The following is a 23,567-nucleotide window of genomic DNA, read 5'->3' as shown; positions in this document are numbered from 1 at the left end:
CTTTTTATCAATAAGTTTTTGACTGACCATCAACAGGAAGAGTATTTGTTCCTCCATATTTCTGTATAAAATCTTTCAGTTTGCCCAGCTCTGGTTCAAACACAAGAGACCAGTGGCTCCATATCTCCATATCTTCTAATAGTGGGCAATTATGTAGGCAGGCAAGGGCAGCTTCTCTGGTTTGATGGCCTAACATTCCTATCTTTGTTATCTGACTTTTCCTGAAGAATAAAACATAAACAATGAATACAATGTTAGACAGTTTTCCCATGTGCTAACCAAGCTTAATTGACAATTATTTTACTAGTAAAGGTTGACACAGAGCTGTCTTGCTTATCAGCATAAATTCAGAAAAAAGACGATCTGATTGCCAGTAACATTGCTTATTAATTCAATCACTGGACTATGATCTAGTCGGCAGGGCCTGAAAATAGTCATCCAATTGAGATGTACAGACATTTATGTAACTTTAAAATAAATATTGTTGTTTATTGTAAGTAGTTCCTATCAATATAACCCAAGCATAATAACTTAACATTGAAAATTGCTATTTAAGTCACTGGACCATGTGGGAGGGAGCAGGGCCACAAAACACTTGTCATAAGATATGAACTAATGGTTATACAACTTGATAATAAATATCAATAATCTATCACAAGTAGTTCCTATCAGTCAAAAAACTTTACAAGAGGCTGTCACAACGACAGCAAACCGGATTTATTAATATTTATTTGTGTCCTGGCAATATCACAAGAACCATTACTGATGAATGGTGAAAGTGAAAATCGTCAATATCAAATTTGACCTCCATTTTGTTATCAGTATCAACATCTTAAAATTTGAAAAGCTTAGATTGAATGGTTCATGAGTAAATGCAACAACGTGAATGGAAAGGCCATTTCACAATCTTTCAAGAACCATAACTCCTGAACGGTAAAAGTCAAAATCGTCATTATTGAACTTGACCTCTAATTAGCCATCAGTAACAACATATAAAAATTTCAAAAGCTTTGGTTGAATGGTTCATGAGAAAATGCACGGACACGACTGGAAACACAATTTTTCAATCTTTCAAGAACCATAACTCCTGAACGGTAAAAGTTGCAATCGTCATTATTGAACTTGACCTTTATTTTGTCATCAGTAACAACATATTAAAATTTGGGAAGCTTTGGTAAAACAGTTCATGCGTAAATGCACGGACACGACTGGAAACACCATTTTTCAATCTTTCAAGAACCATAACTCCTGAACAGTAAAAGTCAAAATCGTCATTATCAAACTTGACCTCCATTTTGTCATCAGTAACAACATATTAAAATTTGGGAAGCTTAGGTAGAACAGTTCATGTGTAAATGCACGGACACGACTGGAAACACCATTTTTCAATCTTTCAAGAACCATAACTCCTGAACGGTAAAAGTCAAAATCGTCATTATCAAACTTGACCTCCATTTTGTCATCAGTAACAACATATTAAAATTTGGGAAGCTTAGGTAGAACAGTTCATGCGTAAATGCACGGACACGACTGGAAACTCCATTTTTCAATCTTTCAAGAACCATAACTCCTGAACGGTAAAAGTCAAAATCGCCATTATTGGACTTGATCTCCATTTTGTCATCAGTAACAACATATTAAAATTTGGAAAGCTTAGGTAGAACAGTTCATGCGTAAATGCAGGGACACGACTGGAAACTCCATTTTTCAATCTTTCAAGAACCATAACTCCTGAACGGTAAAAGTCAAAATCGCCATTATTGAACTTGACCTTCATTTAGTTGTCAGTAACAACATATTAAAATTTTTGAAAAGCTTTGGTTGAACGGTTCATGAGTTAATGCACGGACAACATTTGATTCCCGCCCGCCCGCCCGACCGACCGACCGCCCGCCCGCCTGCCCGACTGACCGCCCGCCCGCCGTACATCCCCAAATCAATAACCGACATTTTTGTCACAAAAATCCGGTTAAAAATGATAAACACTATGCAAGCTATGGTTGCAGCCAACACTGAAGCAGGGAAAACAATCCCTATGTCTCACTTTCTGCACCGAAATTGTGCAACTTTGGTCACAGGCAGGACAATAAAACTAGCTGTTGATCACCTAAATATATGTCCATCTTTAACAATGGCCATATTTATGCAAAAAACAACATACAATATTTTTTAATGTTGAAAATTTTACACAGCAATCCTTCAAATCATTTGTAAATAGCAATACCTGACATCAGTTCCCATGGCAACTTCAAACACCAATGAGTGTTCTTGATATTGATGTTGACCTGGTTTCTTTGATGCTGTCATCAGATTGGTTATCTTCCCATAGCCTAAATGTTTGGCCTCCTTTACATTGAACTGATTACATAAAGCTGCATTTATATCTTCTTCCTGAAAAAAACCAAAAAGATGACAATTTATTATAATAGTCAACCAATAAACAATCAGACAAATACTATGGATTACCAAAATCAACTTTGTGCTTTCTGTAAGAAATAAATGGGGAGTATGTCCATGGGACACAGATGATTGCCCTGCTTGCATACAATGTTACAAAGGGACATAAATCAAGAACTGTACAAGTGAGGATACCCAAATTTGTTCTTGATATGAGTTTTGTGGTTATAAACATTGTGTATACGTTTCATAACATTTGGTTGGGTTGAGAAAAACTTTAGTAAGGGAACAGGAACGAAAAATACAGCAATTTTTCCATTTGAAAAGGGGCATAACTCTAGAACAGTAAAAGTGATGCCACCAAAATCAAACTTGATCTGTGTTTCGTGGTAATAAGCATTGTGTATAAGTTTCATAATATTTGGTTGAGGCAAACTTAAGTGAGAGAACGGACACCAATTTTAAGGGTACTGATGTACAGACGGACAAGGGTAAAACTAAACGCCCCCTCTGCTATGGCAGGGACATTAAAATTGTGGCATGAAAATTGATAGCATCTCAGGTGACAAATGGTGGCCTTACAGTGGAATCTTAGGTGGAAAACTGTGGCCTTAAAGTGAAATTTCAGGTGAAAAATTGTGGCCTTATAGTGGAAAGATCTCCTCAAATGATTAACTATTTGACTCTGAAAAAAAAATCAAAACCAACTTGTGAATACCCATTATATTACAATGATGACAGAAATTCTATTACAAAACCTAGTTGCAGTGTTTTCTGTTCTGTTTTAAATGTAACATGAGTGATTAAAATCATCAAAATTTCTCATTCTTATGATGACTGAGTTCCTGTTTCTGCCAGTCTTTTTCTAAGTACATACCAAGTCCTTTCCACATTGTATACACTGATGGATAAAGCTGAGTACATCTGTATGAGAAGGTTTGTAGCCACTATCTGTATCACTGCTACCTGTCCCTGAACCAACTGATGTCCCTCCAATCTCCTCTAGTACCTGAAATAACATTAATTATCAGTATACAATATAATTTTAATATGACAAACATCTTCTGTAGCCAGTGAACATGATAAAGGGTAAAGCAAACTTTATCCTCATTAGGGATCATAGATTTCTTCTTGGGAGAAAGCTCTGAGCATGCTTGGAGGATGAGGATGCTCAGAGCTTATAAATAGGCTCTTCTAAGTAATTTATGTAATAATCATAATTATGCTCCATTAAAATAAATCGCATTTATATGGCCATTACAAAAGGCAAACCAGACATTTAATTTAAAGAAGCCTGATAATGATCATCATTTATACTTACTTTCTTGACATAAGCTGATCATTTTACACATCTTGCCCCAAAGCATAACATACCTTTTGATTCCACTAGATACTAAGTCGTCAATAAAAAAAAAGGATGACAGAAGAACAAATGATACAAAAATATTAACCCTATCTTCCTTCAGTACTTACCCCTTTAGCCTCTTGCAAGGTAAAGTGTAGAAATCTTCCATAACCTAATTCAGCAAACGATGGGAAACTACATTCCTCTGTGATCTTTTCTTCAATCTTGTCGAGTAATGATAGATTTAAAGTTCCATGTTGAAGACAGCGGTCAAGATACTTCTTAAGTAAGTTTAGAACAGTAGCTGTCAAATAAAAGAAAAAATATTTCTTGGATGAAATATTACAAATATTATAAGTTTAGAACAGAAGCTATCAAATAAAAGAAGAAAAAATAATTCTTGGGATGAAATATTACAAATATTATAAGTTTAGAACAGAAGCTATCAAATAAAAGAAGAAAAAATAATTCTTGGGATGAAATATTACAAATATTATAAGTTTAGAACAGAAGCTATCAAATAAAAGAAGAAAAAATAATTCTTGGGATGAAATATTACAAATATTATAAGTTTAGAACAGTAGCTGTCAAATAAAAGAAAAAATATTTCTTGGGATGAAATTTTACAAATATTATAAGTTTAGAACAGTAGCTGTAAAATAAAAGAAAAAATATTTCTTGGGATGAAATATTACAAATATTCTAAGTTGATAACAGAAGCTATCAAATAAAAGGAGAAAAATTAATTCTTGGGATGAAATATTACAAATATTATAAGTTTAAAACAGAAGCTATCAAATAAAAGAAGAAAAATTAATTCTTGGGATGAAATATTACAAATGTTATAAGTTTAGAACAGAAGCTATCAAATCAAAGAAGAAAAAATCATTCTTGGGATGAAATATTACAAATATACTATTGTTACATATTTATTAAAAAAATATAATTCAGACTTCACCTCTAATGTCAGAATCTACACAACATTTTAATACCCTTAGTATCGCATGACAACAGTAATGAAATTTCACTGCCATGATGACTTTTCAAATTATAAGAAATAGTTCCCACTAATATGAATGCTTTCCAACTTTTTTGAAATTCAACACCACTTTTAAAAAGATTGAAGGCAAATTTTAATCACATATGACATCGTAAACAGCAGTAGAAAAAATGTTGGGTTCTTGTGTATTGATTTCTGACACAAAATACCTATGTGAACTTGTAAGAACTAAAACTAAGGAATAGAACTTTTAAGGTGATGCATTTTTGCTAATCTGAACAAATAAATTCTTACTGTTACAGCTATTACATTAATGCTAGCAAGACAAATCTTTGTTTGGCTTGCTTGCTTTGTTTGTACCAATGTTTGCTCAAGCATGGCAATTAAGATAGGCGGGGCTTGAGCTTGTATACATTATACTTAAATTTTATTGGGTGTTATGTTTGAGGTTAAGGACACTAAATTTTAAAACATCACAGGATGACAAATATAAAGCGCAATCGTAAAAATGGAAAGCAAAAAATTGTATTTTTCATCATTCAACTTAAAAGACTGTCGTCAAGTACTTTTTGTAAAACAAAATAGCTATATTCGAATACACCTACTCTGATTTTAAGAATATTTGATACATCATCTCGCTTCAGATTCTATCATTTTTATATAACAAAGCTACAGGTTGACTTTATAACATAAAAAAATCATAGTACTAAAAGTTGAAATATATGGGTCAAATGAAATACCTATGTAATGAATCACAAAATCAGAGAAGGTGTGTTCCAATAGCTATTTTGTTTTACTAAAAATACTTGACGATAGTCTTTTAAGTTAGATGATGAAAAAGCATATCTTCGGAAAAAAAACAATACAATTTTTTGGCTCCCATTTCTACAATTGCGCTTTATATTTGTCATCCTGTGATGTCTTAAAATTTAGTGTCCTTAACCTCAAACATAACGTCCAATAAAATTTAAGTATGATGTATACAAGCTGAAGCCCCGCCTATCTTAATTGCCATGCTTGAGCAAACATTGATGCAAGCAAAGCAAGCAAACCAAACAAAGATTTGTCTTGCTAGCATTAATGTAAAAGCTGTAAAAGTTTAAAATAAAATCCTTGAACTAACATCCTGAACATTTTAATTACCTTTAGATGGTTTAACTCTCTCCTCCTCCGCCACTATTTCAACCACACTCTCTTCGTCATTTGGTGCCAATATTTCCAAGGCGGACTCCTCAAGTACAGAATTGCTGACACAAATAGCCAGATGAAACAAAGTTCTGGCCATCACATCATCTTTCACAGTATCAAGAAAAGTAGTTACTGCTGTTTTTATCTTCTGCTGACGTTTTCTCTCTTGTTTTGATTTTTTGTCTGGTTTTGTTGAATCTCCTGAAGGTTCATCAATTGACATTATAAGGTGAAACTTCTGAAATATTTCTTTAATGGCCATTTCAGGAGAAAGTTTCATGTAATGGTTTCTAACTTCCCATGTACCATCAGTTGTAGTGTGCATCACTGTCATTCTAAATTTCTGTAGAACTGACTCAATGTCTTTCTGTAATTGATCTTTGAAACCTTCAGTAACCATTCTTCTTGTCTGACCAGTGTGTCTCTGTGCTGTCTTCAATACCTTTTAGAACAGTATTATAAGCAATTAAAAGATTTGATGAACAAATGGTCATGACTTTAACTTGGATTTCCAATTTTTACTATCATAAGTTACATTTTGTGTGTTATTATATCTTTGAACAATCAAATTTTTATTGTATAAATTGGGATGTCTCTGCATACCAAAAACAGCTATCTTGATCGTGTGTTATTCATTGTGTTTGACTATGAGTATGTCATGTATATTGGAGGTTGTTGTGGTCTCTTGTAATGTGCATTACTTTTGATAATTTTTGTTAGCCTTTTTTAATTTTTATTATTCAAAAAACATCATCTTCGCCATTAGAACTGATGGATAATCCTCTCATAAGCAATCATACCACATCTCCTTATTTATTTATTTTTTATATATGACTACTATCAGTAAAATACAAACCTGTACACCTAATACAAGACTTCTAATTCTAACACCAAGTTGGAAAGCATCCTCAGCGTCATACTGATCCACAAGGTATTCCATGAAATCTTGTAGATCGATTCTGTCAGTCCATTTCTGTTTCTTAGTTAAATAATTTCTCAAATGCTCCAGAACATCTAATGTTGTAATCTCAGGGATTTCTTCTATATCCGTGGGAAACTTGAACATCTGATATATAATTGGTAGTCTTTGTAATGGACCCAAGTTCAACTTGTTGAAATCTGATTTACCTGGTGCATATTCTTTCAAGCAATCTTTAAGTTCATGAAGTGTACAAATTGTTCTGACCTTGAGAAAGGCCTGGACATAAGCATTGATCTTTGCCATTATTCTATTATGTTCATGCACACACCCAATTTGGTCAATAAAACGAGGCCCTATTTCCATTAAGTTTCTTACATGAAATCTCTGCAAAAGTAATTTTTCAATTCTCTCCTGTGATACATAGCTATTGGATTCTGCTATAATTTCAATACATTCTTGGGCACAGTTTTCAACTTGCTCTGTTGTTGGTCTTTGATATCTATTCATCCTTCTCATTGGTGCTACATTTAATTCTTTTTCTTCAAACCTCTTTTTATTAATTGGTCTTGCGTTTGCATGTAAAGACTCATACGATGCTGGAGCATCAATTGTTGGTTGTAAATGACTTTGACTAGGCTGAATGTAACCTTCCATAGAGTGGTCTTGTCCTCTACTGTTGGATAGTGATCTGTCTCTGCCCTGTCTTTCTAACGATCTGTTTCTGCCCTTTTGCCCTCTCTGATTTATTGTACAGATTGTGGATGGTCCAGCTGCGTCTTTGAAAGTGCTCAGAGAAAGGAAGTTTGGGGTATCAGCAGTTAAATCAATAACGCTCTCACCTGTTAAGTCAATAACTGGTTTCTGTGGTATATCTGTGGTAGAGTCCATCTCTTCTTCTTGTTTAATCAACTGGTTCCAAGTCTGAACTGGACATTTACGTTTCAAATACCCTTCCTGAAATTTTGGTTTCACTCGAAACTTTTTTTTCCTGCCACCTGGTGTTGGTGTAAATTTTTCAATGGCATCAGGAAATTTCTTTCCTACCTGACCAATTCCATAACCAGCATGTTGAACAAATGATGCACTGTACTTATTCCTATATTGCTCACGTAATTGCTTTTGTTTCAATGGTCCAGTCTTTGTTAGTATATCAACTATTCTCATCTTTATCAAATTATTGGAAATAGTGTTTGGTCCATTTAGATTTTCTTCTTCTGAATCGTCTGAATCTGAGTCATTTCCAGGTTCAGAGGAGTCTCCCCATCTAGCCACATTTTGTTCAACCCTATTTATCTCTGGCCCAGGATACTGGACCACAGGAGGTGGAAGAAGAGAAGGTATTTGACCTGGTGTTCTAAATCCAGGCATCCTTGGACCCACGTTTCCAATTTGATGAGCTAAAAAGGCATTAGATGCCATCTGTGGTGCTGGCTGAGCTGGGCTCCCAAATGGTATATATGAATCATTACTTAGTCTACTTGATGGCATACTCATCAAAGGCTGTACATGTACAGGAGTAGCTACGTAGACTTGAGAGGATACTGGACCAGCAGTACTTGGTGGCATGGACCTCATTAATCTCTGTTGTACCTCATTATTGGACATGTTGGACTCCCAGGAGAAATTGTGATTCAAACAGATATATGTTTTACCATCTCTTTTCTCTTCATGTACCATATCCTCAAATAGTCCAAAAATAGCATGCATTGACCCCACTCTGAATTCAGAATTACTCAATCTTAGTGTTGTCTTTGACATAAGAAGTGGCCAGACATTAACTTTTAAGATCCCATCTGAGTATTCCACCAGAAGTTTATAAAGGTCCCTTTTCAACTCCTGCCTTTTCTTTTGAGTTTCAAGTGGGATAGGCATTATGTAGTTAGGATATATAACCCACCTAAAAAAAGGGATATTTGAGTTAAATACAATAGTACAAATGTAAGTTAATATTGCAATTTGTGATGTTACATAATCATTGTAAATTCAGATATTATTGCAAGAATTTTCTATATAGTGATTTCTCAAAAATGAACAAAAATTTGAGGTTAATCATTGTAATTTAAAACAAATATGCATACAGATTTATGTATAAGTTATCAGAACATGAGTTCTTATTACAATACTCACCAGTGTGATGACAGTAAGAACCTAATGTTGAATGACACCAATTACACTGATTAACCTCTTGTCAACCAGAGAACCTTTTTTTTTTTTTTTAAATAAATGGAGAATGCTTTCATGGGGCATAGATGATGTCCCTGCTTCCATTTAAGATTTTAAAAGGACATAACTTTGAATCCAATAACTGTACATGTGACACTACCCAATATAAACTTAATCTGTATTTGTGGTGATAAGCATTGAGTTAGTCTATCTAAGTCAAGAGTAACTGGTTCTCCACTTCACGACTTACATTTGTTTATGTAACCTTGCCCAATACTTTCATAGGATATTGTCAAGATTATCATTTATTTTGATAAAAACATGTATGGAAGCATGTTAAGAAAACACATGCATCAGTTAATTATTTTTTTAGCATTATTAATTCCGAAGAGCTTCATACATCATGTACATGTAGCTCTAAGAAAATACAAATGAAATAGAAGAATAATCTTTTTGTCAATAAACCGAGAAAAAAAGCTTGAATTATCATGTTTGCAAACAATGTTTACATCTCATGTTCAACCTTTTTTCTTGCTACATCTGTCAATAACAGATATTAAAATGACACTTTTTCTATAATTTCTTGTTTTCAAAATTCCAATAGGGAACATACTAAATTTCAGTGTTCTCCCCAGGATTTTTGGATAGCGCTGTGGTAAGCGCGTGATTTTCCACAATTCTCAGTAACTTTGTCGCGTCGCAAGGTTGGTTTGTAATTGATTTTTTATGTGTTTTTCCTATATTATGCTATTGATGTTTTCTCTTGTAATGATGTTCTCATCATGCTCATGGAAGTTACCCTTTGTTTGCTAATGTTATTGTCTGGATATAGACATGATAGAAGAAAAGTCTTTGTCTCCATTGTAAATTCATATAATCCTCATATTATTATCTGTCTGTAAAACCCAAGGAGATGTCTTTTCCATGGTGGGTCTATACCAGACTGCCTATGTGAAGATTTCTTATTACTAACAGGTGATGTTGCAGAACATGTAGGACCAACAATAAAGTCATTGTCAGCTTCTGTGAGAAAGTTTTCAATGACAAGATTGGTAATTTTTACATTTACTTTTATAAACATTTCTAGCAAAGTGCAACTTTGCAATAAAAATGAGTATAGTATTTCAAAGGAAGAAATGAACTTGCCCTTTCAATAATATTCAAATGTTATCAAAGATTTGCTTAAAAAAGGCTAAAATATTCCAATTATGAATTATGAATATAACATGTATGAAAGAAATCCTATAAAAATATTTTAAAGATATTTTTTATTTTAAAGGTAAATTACCAATCAAATACATAATGTATGCCAATTGAAGCAATTACTACCTTTAGAGGTTGTGTTTGATAATTCTATAAACATTTGAATACGTGCCACCAGATAAGTTTGTCAAGATTTGACAATACTTCTTTTAGGTCTTTCCCTCCCAAATTATCTCCCTTACTGGCTGACATAACTACCTGTTTACACTTGTGGCCTTCTTAGCATTAAATACTATTCCTAATCCAAGCCATCCTCTGTTTACATTCAATTTAAAGCAATATTTAAATAATATATATTGATGATTGGTTGACAAATATCGATATTTCATATACAGGTCGAGAACTCTAGATTTTCTGACGTCAGAATATATTTGCATAGTAATTTCCAAAACACAAGGCCAATATGGCCTTGAAAAACTGACCAATCGACTCAATGAACTACAATGCATTGTGGGCTACTACGAGTAAACTACTACTTAAAACACGTGGAATTAGTGGGAAAACAGTCAATTAATATATTGTCTGGGACTCTCATTACCAAAGTTTTTATTCTGCAAATATATTTAATGTAAAATATATAGCGTAATCTTCAATTTGCATGCTCAGATTAAAAAAATATTGTTTATTGGCTTCACGATTTGACTTTCTTTTTCGCCTTGCAAAAGTAGTTGAACCGGTTTTGTACATTGTTATAAATTGAACCTGCATTAATTTCACGACATGACACAGTGGAATATCCAATGAAGTGACCACTGTCCAGTAAGAAAATAATTTGAGCTCTTTTAAACCTGTATAATGTCATTGCAAAATCATTTCTGCCTAGAAAAACACGAAACTTTCATTGAAACACTTCTTTCTGTACTGAATGTGTATTTTTTTTATCAGGACCTGAACTAATAGTAAGAACATTATAATATTCAGTATGCTAAAAAGAAGTGTTATGAAAGCGGCAGGGGCGGGTCCAGCCATTTTAAAAAGGGGGGTCCTAACCCTGGACAAAAGGGGAGGGGTTCCAACTACATGTCCCTATTCAAATGCACTGATCGTCCAAAAAAAGGGGGTCCATCCCCCAGAACCCCCGCCCCCTGGATCCGCCTCTGAGCGGGAACGGTATATAACTCAATACATTTTTTATAGTTTAAATTCATCCATCGATAATATCCGTTTGTTGCTAATTTTATCACAAAATATACCTCAGAGGTTTTTTTTATCGTTCTGCTGCTGTCCTGTTGACATATGTAAAATATCTCCAATATTAAAAGTCTCTGGATCATAGTGGGTGCCATATTACCTATTATTTTTTTTTCTAAAACATGCTTTGTATATAGAAATAAGAAGATGAGGTATGAGTGCCAAATGAGACATCTTTCCAACAAAGACATAATTTAGTAAAGTAAGCAGTCATAGGTCCAATGCTGAAAAGTAAGCTATTAATGACCCAAAATTTACTTGTGTAAAACAATCCAAACAAAAAAACAACGAAAAAAAAACAAAAACGGCCCAATTAAATATATAAAAGGACAAGAAATCTATCCCATAAAAAAATATATATTGTATAGGAGCCTGTATTTCAGTGGTTGTCGTTTGTTTATGTGTTACATATTTGTTTTTCGTTCATTTTTTTTTAATATAATTAAGGCCGTTAGTTTTCTCGTTTGAATTGTTTTACATTGTTATATCGGGGACTTTTATAGCTGACTATGCGGTATGGGCTTTGTTCATTGTTGAAGGCCGTACGGTGATCTATAAATGTTAATTTCTGTGTCATTTTGGTCTCTTGTGGACAGCTGTCTCATTGGCAATCATACCACATCTTCTTTTTTATTATAGATCCAACGCTGCAATTTTCACAAAACATATCAAATTTCCCACCTTGTCGCACATACATATTGATAAAATCATTACAGCTTATTTCTTATGCATGTGGAGCAAAACTTTGGTTAGCTTGCTTGCTTGTTTGTATATTGTACAAAATATAAAATATACAAGTTAAACTATGCCTATATATATATTGTTTAAAGATTTCAATCTTATTTTCAAAGCTTGTATAAACAACTATACAAACAAAGCAAGCAAGCCAACCAAAGTTTTACTTTGCAGGTTTAAGAAATCAGCTGTAATGATTTTATTCAGTTTGGCAAATGTCCTAGCCCGTTAAAAAACGAACAAAATGAAACTACAGTTGCTGACTTCACTACCTTAAAAAAAAAAGGGAACAGTTTGGAAGTCCCATATACTGAAATGTGACCAACAAAAATACTTATAAATTTTGTTAACACTGCCATGTATGTAAATATTTCTTCGCCTTTTTTACGAATACAAAATTCAAGGATCCCACATTTGCCTTTAATTATCTATACGAACATTGCTGTACTCGTGAATATCAGCACCGGCTGTTATCGACGGCTCACTTTACACCAGTAAGTTTGTCTCATGGGTAATTGTGTTTTTTCGCTGTTGTTCCGTTGCTTCTGGTGGACAAATACATGAAATCTCTGTGCCATCATCAAACATGTTAATGGCTATATATCGGGTAATTCAAACCTTTTTTTCTTCACATAGAAACAACTCTTCGTTAATCTGAGCATAGAAGTAATACTTTATATCACGAACTATAAATGAGGATACACAAAATGAAAAACTAAGCGAAATTGTGAATCCCACATTGCACGAAAAAATGTGTTGTATTTCAGTAAATAACACGTGTTCTCGGTTGATTGTAAACACGTAGTAGTCCATCATGCATTGTGACTCATTTAGTGGATTGGTCAAAAACCTAGGTAAAAATAAATTGCGTCACATGTAAATAAACAATTACATGTGCGAGAACATAAGTATGCTAATTTATGCATTTCCATATAAGGTAGTGGTCCCGACCTGATATATATCTACACAAAATTTTCGTTTTGTCTTGTTCCCTTATCCATTTGAAAAAGAGCCACGGATGGACAAGTAATCTTAATATACGGGCTTATAATGAATCCCTTGATAACAGGGTTGCCTCCTTCAAACAATTCAGGTTTGACAGTTCGGTAGTAAATGCGAAAAAGTAATGATATAATCGTATATGGTTCAAGCAATGGTCGAGACCACGTTGTCAGAGAAGGGGGTAACACTTCCCTTATATTTTTTTTGAAATGAACTTTTCAGCACCCGAGACATGCATTAAATGTCTCTGTCCATTCCTTTCATAAGATTCTGTATCTTTTAAAAGCGAAAAGCTCGAGGAAGGAAAGGTTAATTTGGCAGTAAAAGTTTTGCAAATGGCGCCATTTTGATCATTTATTGAACTGGTCCCTACGATACTTGACATCGTTGGGTGAATTAACGATCTCTCGGATAAATAAACGTCGATCACGTGATCGGAATGTGTACAAAATGATACAGGATGTTTGAAATTCAAAAACAATAGCGCTGATTTTTGATTGGATAGCGCCGCGGTCTGCCCAAATACTACCGCGGTGAATTTAAATAGCGCTGAACATCGCGGCGCTAAAACGGCCTGGGGAGAACCACGGGGGGGTCTCTTCCTATATAAAGGTATATACATATGTGCCGCTGGAATGGGTCCCTTTTTTGATCCGTCAAATATATCAATGGGGTGCAATTTTACCGAGGAAATATATCAATAGGTAGTAATTTGATGTATAATAAGATTGTATATGCATATAGGTACTATTTGAGCTGATAAATATATGAATGGGTTATGATTTCGCTGTGAAATATATGTATAGGTAGGGATTTCACAATTATTCAATATATGAATGGGGGGTGTTTTTAAAATCCCAGCTGCACACCTGTACCCAAAATCGCATGTTGAGACCCCCCCGTGGGGAGAACACTGTACTTTATATAATTGTTTTTAAATAAACCAATTTTTCAAGACGTTTCGGCCAATGGCAATTTCTACTAACTCAACAATAACATTTGATATTCATTCACAAAAAAAACCATTATGTTTTGTCTAACCTTCTGATAAACTTTTTACCCCTGCATAGCCTTTATAGAAACTATTTTATCTCTTTATAAGATATATAAACAGGCAATATATTATAGCCATAGAACACATAATCTTAATAAGTCATTATCCAATTAGCTCTTACCTTGTCAACAACAGTTAGAAAAGGTGGGAACTCAAACAAATATATGTGTATCAATAACTGCTGCACATGTTTATCATTAACCTTGCATCTGAAAAGAAACATTAATATTTACTGTATAATTATGAGGCCAAATAAAATGGTATGTGTGGTTCCAGGAGAAATTAGAAAGTGCACATTTCTCCATCTTCCTACTATTGCACTCAGTCATGCTTTGACTATTACCTATAAAATATTAAACTCAGTAAAATTTGACAGACCATAATTTGCTGATAATGTAAATCTAATTCCTGTCCATTAAATGTTACAGAGTTTAATATTTCATATTCACCTGACAATGCCTGAAGTGACATTTCTTGATAATTCTGGGAAACCATTTTGAAACAAAATAAATATTTGCCATCTGATTAAACCATATCTTATTTTATCATTTCTTTTGGATATTTCTGGAAATGTTTTGCATCAGTAAGCACAAAAAAGGTAAAACTTTGAAACTATGTAAAAATATATAGCCAACAATGAAAATTTCATGAAATTTCATGTCAAAATTAGGTGTCAAAGTTCAAAAGTAAAAAATGGCTTCAGCGTTATGACGTCATAGGAATGCGTCCCAGAAAAAAATTGAAATCGGTATCTGGTCATTCGGGCCCCATACCGATCAGGCCCCAAGTCTATCCGGCCCAAAGTCGATCCGGCCCGCGTCGATCCGTCCCACGTCGATCCGGCCCGCGTCGATCCGGCCTCGAGTCGATCCGGCCCATAATAAAATATGAATAAACTATATTGATTTTGAAGGAATTTGTATAAATAACAGTATTAACAGTATAAATGGAAATCGCAAAAAGTGACGGAATTACAACAGGTAAGTGAAGTATTGGAGTACCAGTTAAAGAACTATTTTAATTTGATACGAACAAGAGTGTTATTGTGTCTGTTTGTATAGCAGCTTCAACATATTTTAAAATATGAAGGGTTTTTTTCCATGATAAGTTGGAATGTCATGGCGATTTTATTTTAATTAGTTCATTCACAGAATAGCTAAATAAATATTTACAGTCCAATGGAACCTATAAAATTTATAGTACTTCATATGTAGTATAACGTCTGATTACGTTATACTTCATATGTAGTATAACGTAATCAGAGATCAATATTTTAATTAGATTGATCCTCAATGCTCTCCAACTTCATACTTTATTTGGCCTTTTAAACTTTTTTAGATTCGAGCGTCACTGACTGGTATCTATGATGAGTTTATTTATTTCCAGTAAATAGCTAAAAGATTACATTTTCATAATTTTGTAATGCTGCTTTATATGTAAGAACTTAAAAGAAAAATAAAGTGTGTATATGCCAGCTTGGGGTCGGCTTGTACCGTTGTGTATGTAACCATTGTTATTTCACAAGATGAAAACAGTCAATTGAACTGAAGAAAATGCTAATTACTGCTGATTAATGTTTGTGTCTGAAATCTTTAAAATACGTTTTAATATAAGTATACCCAATTATCTTAAAAACTTGTAATAAAAACATTATCAACCTAGTTGTTTTATACTCATCTATTTTTCAAAGGAACTTATTTTTTAACGTAAACCTTTTACATTATAATTAAAATCATACATGTTTATGAATTACAATTAATATATATCTTTATTTTTGTTCCTTATAAAAATATTTTTTGTTGGGGCCGGATCGACGTGGGGCCGGATCGACCCAAAAGCTTTAAAATGCATTGCCAGATTTCATAACTATGTTGACTACATTTGTAGATATGTTCATCAGTCAGGGGACTTATTGAAATAAGTGATTTTTAAATCACTAATTTATGTAGCAAAATGGAAATTTTGTCATAAATTGTGATTAGTAGTTTTACTATAATTTTAAACACATAGTTAAAATAATGCAGAGGCGGATTTAGGGGAAAAATTTTGGCTGTTATATAGGGAATCACTGAAGCGTGACTGATACGGCCCCCTCTTAGGTCAGTCAGTGGGCCCCCACTTATGAAAATTCCTGGATCCGACACTGTAATCAAGGAATTGTATATTAAAAAGGAATGGAAACGCGGCTCGAGATCAATCGGGATACCCGCAGCGCACCCGCAGAGCTATAAACCATGTCTGGCTCAGGCGGAAGTATGATGAATAATATAAAAAATCATGACGGAGTTCCATTTCCTGTCATATAAATCGGTCTTTTAATTCACGGGGTCATCTTGCTTGAGACAATATAAATGGGAGAGAAACCCGAAATCAAGAATAAAGTTTTATTCCTAGCAAAAAGTAAGGCCTTAGGTATCATTTTAATGCCTCATCAAACATACGTTTGTAATATTGTATTGAGTAAATTCTCATAAGAATAGACCTCGGTCTTGAAAATTGAGGGAGTTTCATCCGGATTACATAACAAAAAATACTGTGTTTTGATTTTTTTCTAAGAACTTGAAAACTACGAAGTGCAAAACAAAACAGTTAATATCATTATGAAGCTGAAACCTTATTCTATCGCTTACGCTCTTTTTGAAGTTTCTTGTAACTTTTAAGAATTTTCTACGATTTTTCGAAATTTCAGTTTTGAGTTTCAATATTCTGTCAAAATAGGTCTATCAATCTGAGAGTGCACTACGATTTCTTGATTATATTGGAAAGTAGAAAGAAAAACGTGAGAAAATGAGATATCATTTTAAAGAAGGAATATTTTCCTACAGTTTGGTCTAAATTACGAATGCTAAATGTAATTGGTACAATATATATGATTTTATTTCGAAACATGTTGAAAATTTAAAGTTGTGCGTCAACAAATACATCGACACTTTGTATTTTGGTATAAGTTAAATAACTACTTGAAATAGATGTGACATTGACATATAATTTAAAAGCTTAGTCTTTTTTCTATCGCATAGTGTTGGTTTTATGAAAATGGTGATAAAAACGAATTAGTTATGATTTTTCAAAATCCCATGTTTATAGTTCACATTGACGCCATTTTGTTTGAAATAACAGACAAGAAATATAATATAAGATGTAAGACACACGATTGGGATTCATTGTGCCTTTTTATATACCATGTACGATGATATGCATTTTTTTTTGGTCAAATGCTGCTTTAGATACTAAATCGTTGTTTGGTAATGCAGTTTGCCATTATTAAGCGTTGCCGCAAATTACCATACGAAAAAGCAAAACTGTTCCTTCCTTTTTTCTCCCAGAGCAGTAGTCTATAGGCCGCAAAAGTATTCCTTTGGTGTTAAAATAAATAAAATGTGAATGTGGGAAAGTTATAACAGTTTCTAATTAGAAAATTTATTCCATCTCTGCATAATTTAGCATTAATTAACAGGTGAGCTCGACATTATTAATTTTTAACATCTGAATAGTATGTAAGACCAGAGACAAATTAGCTTATCATTGATACATGATATATTATACCTGCAAATTGGAACATCCTGCATGCCGTTGTTTATTATAACACCTGTAATCTGAGTTCTTTTATCTAGATAATATACTGCAGTTGTTTACATTTTCTTTCCTTCATAATAATTTATTAACTTCTTTCTTTAACAGTCATTTAGTTACATTTTTAAAATGTCCTTTATTTTGCATGAAAACTTTTTAACACTCGTAAAATGTCCGATATCATCTGATTGTGACATACCTTCAAAGGCTTCATGAAATATCAAGATAAAAAAAAATAAATAATAAGTTTTTTTATTAGTAACTTTGCATGTGGGGTTGTAGTGTTATATTTTTTTTCTTGGATTAATTTATCATTTTTTTCGTTTCATGATTTATCACTTAGCTACTTTACCACGTCCGTACTACACAATGTAAGTACCGTTACTCTACAATAGAATGTGTATTTCGAATTATCTTCTAAAAAAACAATAATATGATTTATTTTACACCAAGCAAATTGAAACAGAATGCCCCTTAGAATGATGTTTTAGTTCATTATTTTTTATTACAGAAATATGCCTAAGAAGAAAAAAATATCATAGTCAAGTTAGATAACTAGTGTCAGATTAAATGACCATGTTCGATAACTTCTATCAGATAACTAATGAGCCAGTTAGAGCGATGGGGTGTAATTAACACCCGGTCAAAGCAAGAGATGCATCATAATATTTTCTTTGAAGTCGGCCGCGTTTCCATTTCTTTTAAATATACAATTCCTTGCTGTAATGTATAGCACAATTCGAATCAATTCAATACTTTTTTTGTCTTAATTTTAAATGTGCATCCATAAGTGCTAAAATAATCAACTTATTGATGGTGGCTGCGTATTGGTGAAGTAGAAATAGAAGAAATGCCGTAAAATAATGATTCCGATTTATAGAAGAATATTTTTTCTAAATTGTTTATATCATATAATGATCCATGTGCTGTTTAAAGTTTACTCACATACTTAATACACTTACCATCAAAGTAAAAGGATTGACAGGCAGTTTTCATAAAGCTATGAACTCTTTTCTTCGTCTCAATATAAACTTTTTAATTCATATTTTTTCCCGATCTAATTTTCAGAAAATGTGCTTCTTTCATTATACTATAGAAATGAAGATAAAAGCAGAGGTGCATCGAAAAAACGACTGGTTTCCGACTCAAAAATATCATTGGTATCAGTTTAATGATATAACAAATATCTCGAACCGGGTTTGAACCTTATATGAGAAAAATTTATAAATTATAATGAATGAAAACACGAGCAAAAAGTTTATCATCTCTAATTTGTGAAGGAAAATTAAGGACATTAGATTTACAATTATATATACAAAAAAATAGATGTGGTATCAGAGACAATACAATATGTCTATGGTGGTTTGATTGCTAATGAGACAACTCCTTACAAGAGACCAAATGATACAGAAATTATAAGCTATAGACTCTTTATTTTCCAAATTGCGTTTAACATTTTCAAGCCAATGTTTTATCCCTAACTCAGCCACTTAGTTATAAGTGCTTTTAGGTAATTTGAAGTTGTTGACTGCATGATCCTGCATGAACTACTATTTAAAAAAAAAAGATAGTATTTCTATGTATAAAAGCGGAACGAAAGATACAAGAGGGACAGTCAAACTCATAAATCAAAATAAACTGACAAGGCCATGGCTTAAAATTAAAAAAAGACAAACAGACAAACAATAGTACACATGACACAACATAGAAAACCAAAGAATAAGCAACAGGAACCCCACAAAAAAATAGGGGAGATCTCAGGTACTCTGGAAGGGCAAGCAGATCCTGCTTCACATGTGGCACCCATCGTGTTGCTTATTTGATAAAAAATCCAGTAAATAGTCTAATTCAGTAGGTCACAGATGTAATATTGTAACTTTCATTCATTCATGAATATCTATACAGTTCAGAGTTCACGCACGTGTTGTGTTGATGGACATAGCAGATAAGGTTGCGTCTTATTGCTTTATGTATTTGTGTTGATTACTTAGTTCTAGCATTATATTAAAGTATATTAATCAGTACACATGGCTTGTCTCTTAGTTAGTTAATATATATAGGCTACCAACATTACAACATTCATGAAAGGGAAGGGATTGTAGTTCAGAACATATCTGATATCATTTGTGAAACAGTTATTCCATAACGGTCAACCAACTTGTGATGGCGTCCGTAAAATTTATGAAGGGATGATTTCAACTTCACCATTTGGAACTCTTGGTTTAATCATGGAAGTATTAAATATAATACTTCCATGGTTTAATATAAGTTATATTCAATCTGACAAAAGCTCAATATTTTGATTTATGCAATCATAACATGAAAAAACACCTCTCTTTTGTCAATATAATAGAATTTTATGCAAGTCATACAAGTGAGTGGTTTGGATAGCTATAAAAAATAATGTTCAATCCACCATTTTCTACTTATGTGTAGCTACAGGCACATCCCTTAAGTGCATAACAGCAGCTTCTGCCCTGATTAAGATAGTTTTGTGTATAAATCTCCTATCGGATAATCATTTGGTTGAAACAAACTAAAGTTAGAGAACTGAAACGAAAAATTTTGCGCACTTGATTCAAAAAGTCAGATTGCAAATATATATGTTCACTCTTTTTGGGTTATTTTTCAATAACTAGAAACAAAAGAACTATGCCAAGATTATAACACAATGTCGACTGCTGTACCCCTTTTTTTTTAACATTTTTACCAATTATGTCTGTTTTGTTCACACATTGTTTCAATATAACAAAATTTCATGGGACTGTCATACAAGTGAGAGGTTTAGCTAGCTATAAAACCAGATGTAATCCACCATTTTGTGCATAAGAAAATGCCTATACCAAGTCAGGAATAAAACAGTTGTTATCTATTCATTTGATGTGTTTGAGCTTTAGATGGTGACATTTAATTATGAACTTTCTGATTTGAATTTTCCTCAGATTTCAATACTTTTTTTTAAAACTTTTAATTATCATTTCCATTACCGGTACCAGCAATACTCTTTCACTTAACAGTGATTTATCACATAATTTGAAGTTTTTATGGGCTTACTTTATCCCTGCATCTTTGAACTGATCAATAATTGTGACTACTTTTTCTAACACCCATCTTTATTCTTAAGTACATAATCCAACCTTACTTAAAAATATATTAATTTTATCTTTCAATCAAAGTGCTTGTAGGCACTGAAAGGAAAAGATTGCTACGATTTATCAGTGGGAAGTAACATTAATTATTGCACTGGTTGTAGTTGATTTATTAGCAATTCTAGACAAAGAAGGATAACTCCATTTTTTTCAAAAATGATTTTAACAATGACATCATTCTTTTTTTTTAGAACAAATATTAGATTGCAGCATTTTTCAAAAGTTAAGTAATTTTCTTAACAAGTTTAACATTATTTTGTTCCTTGAATACTGTATCTGAGCATATATTACATTGATAAACTTCTGGAAATGTTCATGGATAGGATGAATAGAATGTTATAATCAATGCACTATATTTTGTGCATCAAAAAAGGTAGCGATGAGCCTTGGAAAATTTATATATCAAGTCATTCCCATAAGGTTTTGGATTGCATTTTATGCCATCTTTACCTAAAACAGTTATTGAAGCAGTCATATTTCTTATTAATCTTTTTTTTTGTATCATTGTTTGTATTGTATTATGAAAATTATTGATGTTGTAATGTTTATGCCCTTTGGGGCCTATAATTGGAATAAAATATCTTCTTCTATTAAATTTATTGCCTTTGGCTGTTTTCTGCTCTTTGGTTGAGATGTTGTCCCTTTGACAGATTCCCCAGTTCCATTCTGAATTTTATAACTCATGAACAGTAAAAGTGATGCCACCAAATTGTATACTTCCAATCATAAATGGGCATAATTAAAGAAAGGCAAAAGTGAAGCCATCCAATTTCAAACTTGATCTGTGTTTTGTGGTACTTAGCATTGTATATTATAAGTTTCATAACGAGACAAATACAGTTAGAGAATGGAAACGAAATATTCAACAAGTTTTCTGCTTATCAAGGGGCATAACTCATAAATGGTAAAAAATTACACCACCTAATTTGGAACTTGATCTGTGTTTTGACTATATGTTTCATAACATTTGTTTGGGGCAAACTAAAACTACAGAATGGAAATTCAAATCAATTTTGGAGACAAGAGGGTCAAGGCTCATGCAAGGACATCATTTCATGTCTCCTTTACTAGGGTGAAGCATAAAAAGTGCCCACACATTACATTTCATTATTGTCAAGCTGCTTATCAAATATGAAGTCTTTATGTTCAGTGTCCTACTGGTGAAATGTGTGACAGGATTATGAACTCTTCTGTCACCATATTGAAATATTCAAAATTTTAGCAAAAAGCAAGTAGGTGTTTGACACATAAGAAAATTTGCTCACACACATAAACTCATTTCTGTCAGGTTGCTGACCAAAAAAATGTATGAAGTTTTACTGTTCAGTGGTTCCTGAGAAAAGAGTGAGGAAATTAACTTCTTAAATGGAAGAACAGAGGGACAGACAAGATGAATGCAATATAGCACCCACTTTAAGAGAAGGGTATAAAAAAGTTGTCTTTAATCATCTTACTTTCATTTCATGACTGAAATGGTTAATGAGGAATTTCCAAACTGCATCGAAAAAAAGACTGGTTTCCAATTCAGTAGTAAATTATACTTGAGAATATCTGTTTGTATTGATTATAAACCAGGCATTTTTTTTGTTGAACAATTTAACATTTTATTAATAAGCTGAGGCCTTTTATGGCTAACTGTGTAATATGGGATTTGCTAATTATTGGAGGCATTGACCTTAATAATGGTTTACTTTTTTAAATTGTTATTTGGATGGAGAGTTGTCTCATTGACACTCACACCACATCTTCCTATATCTATCTATAATACTAAAATTATAATGTCCAATTTGTCAGCTGTCATCACGTAAAAACGACGAATCAAAGAATTCAACTTTATATATAACTAATAGAGTACAAAGGTGTAGATTATAAATTACACCATTCCAAGCCCTTTTGTTTTCCACGTAATTAATATTGCCAATAATTAAGAAGTTCCAGGTCGATTCCGATATGGAAACCAATAGTATATTCACCTGTTACCTATTACCTTATCTGTACGTTCCGCATCTGACAGGCGCACCACCAAACAGTGTATTCAGGATTAATATGCTATAAACAGGGGTCATAATCACAGGGTTGTCACTACTAAATTGTCAAATTGCTACCTATTGTAGTATTTTTTCCCAAATAATTAATATGACCAATAATTGATAAGTTCCAGTTCGACGGGTTCAAATAGAAAGATTTGAAAGCAGAGAAAACTGTGTATCTTATACTTAGTAATCGGCACGGCTTTATCAGATGACAATACTAATACTAAATTTAGGCTTGCGCATAGTTATATACTTTAATTCAGGCAAAGACCCGCGATATCACGGGTGTGTTCTAGTATGTTATTATATATACAGGTCAACATGATTGAATTTAATGTTTGAAGTATTTAGTTTAAACATCATTTATTCAGATAAATCATCACATAACAAAATAAATATCTCAAGTTCAGTGAAGATTTGTTTCCTAGTAAACAAAGAATACATTTTCAAGGTCAAAATGTTAATTTTTGACATGCTATGCAATAAATATATAAATTTATATGAAATGGTGAAGTGTTAAGAAAATAGAGAATAAAAACGCAATCATTTTGT

At 32.9% G+C, this 23,567-nt stretch overlaps 1 protein-coding gene across 1 annotated transcript in view; it reads right to left on the bottom strand.

Annotated features, from left to right (window-relative positions):
• The window catches only part of LOC143080484 (uncharacterized), a 63,469-nt gene extending 44,584 nt beyond the window's left edge, over positions 1 to 18,885 (bottom strand). The window contains exons 1-8 of the mRNA XM_076256338.1: positions 18,796 to 18,885; positions 14,382 to 14,469; positions 6,787 to 8,749; positions 5,886 to 6,372; positions 3,871 to 4,046; positions 3,275 to 3,406; positions 2,225 to 2,391; positions 28 to 221 (exon numbers count right to left, since the gene is read on the bottom strand). Of these exons, the coding sequence (XP_076112453.1) occupies positions 28 to 221; positions 2,225 to 2,391; positions 3,275 to 3,406; positions 3,871 to 4,046; positions 5,886 to 6,372; positions 6,787 to 8,724 (3,094 nt within the window). The 5' untranslated portion in view covers positions 8,725 to 8,749; positions 14,382 to 14,469; positions 18,796 to 18,885. The remainder of the gene's footprint in view (positions 1 to 27; positions 222 to 2,224; positions 2,392 to 3,274; positions 3,407 to 3,870; positions 4,047 to 5,885; positions 6,373 to 6,786; positions 8,750 to 14,381; positions 14,470 to 18,795) is intronic.
• Positions 18,886 to 23,567: the final 4,682 nt, after the last annotated feature.

The sequence above is a fragment of the Mytilus galloprovincialis genome, chromosome 6 (assembly GCF_965363235.1).
Source record: "Mytilus galloprovincialis chromosome 6, xbMytGall1.hap1.1, whole genome shotgun sequence".
Lineage (NCBI taxonomy): Eukaryota > Metazoa > Mollusca > Bivalvia > Mytilida > Mytilidae > Mytilus > Mytilus galloprovincialis.
This window is presented reverse-complemented; position numbering and strand designations above follow the sequence as displayed.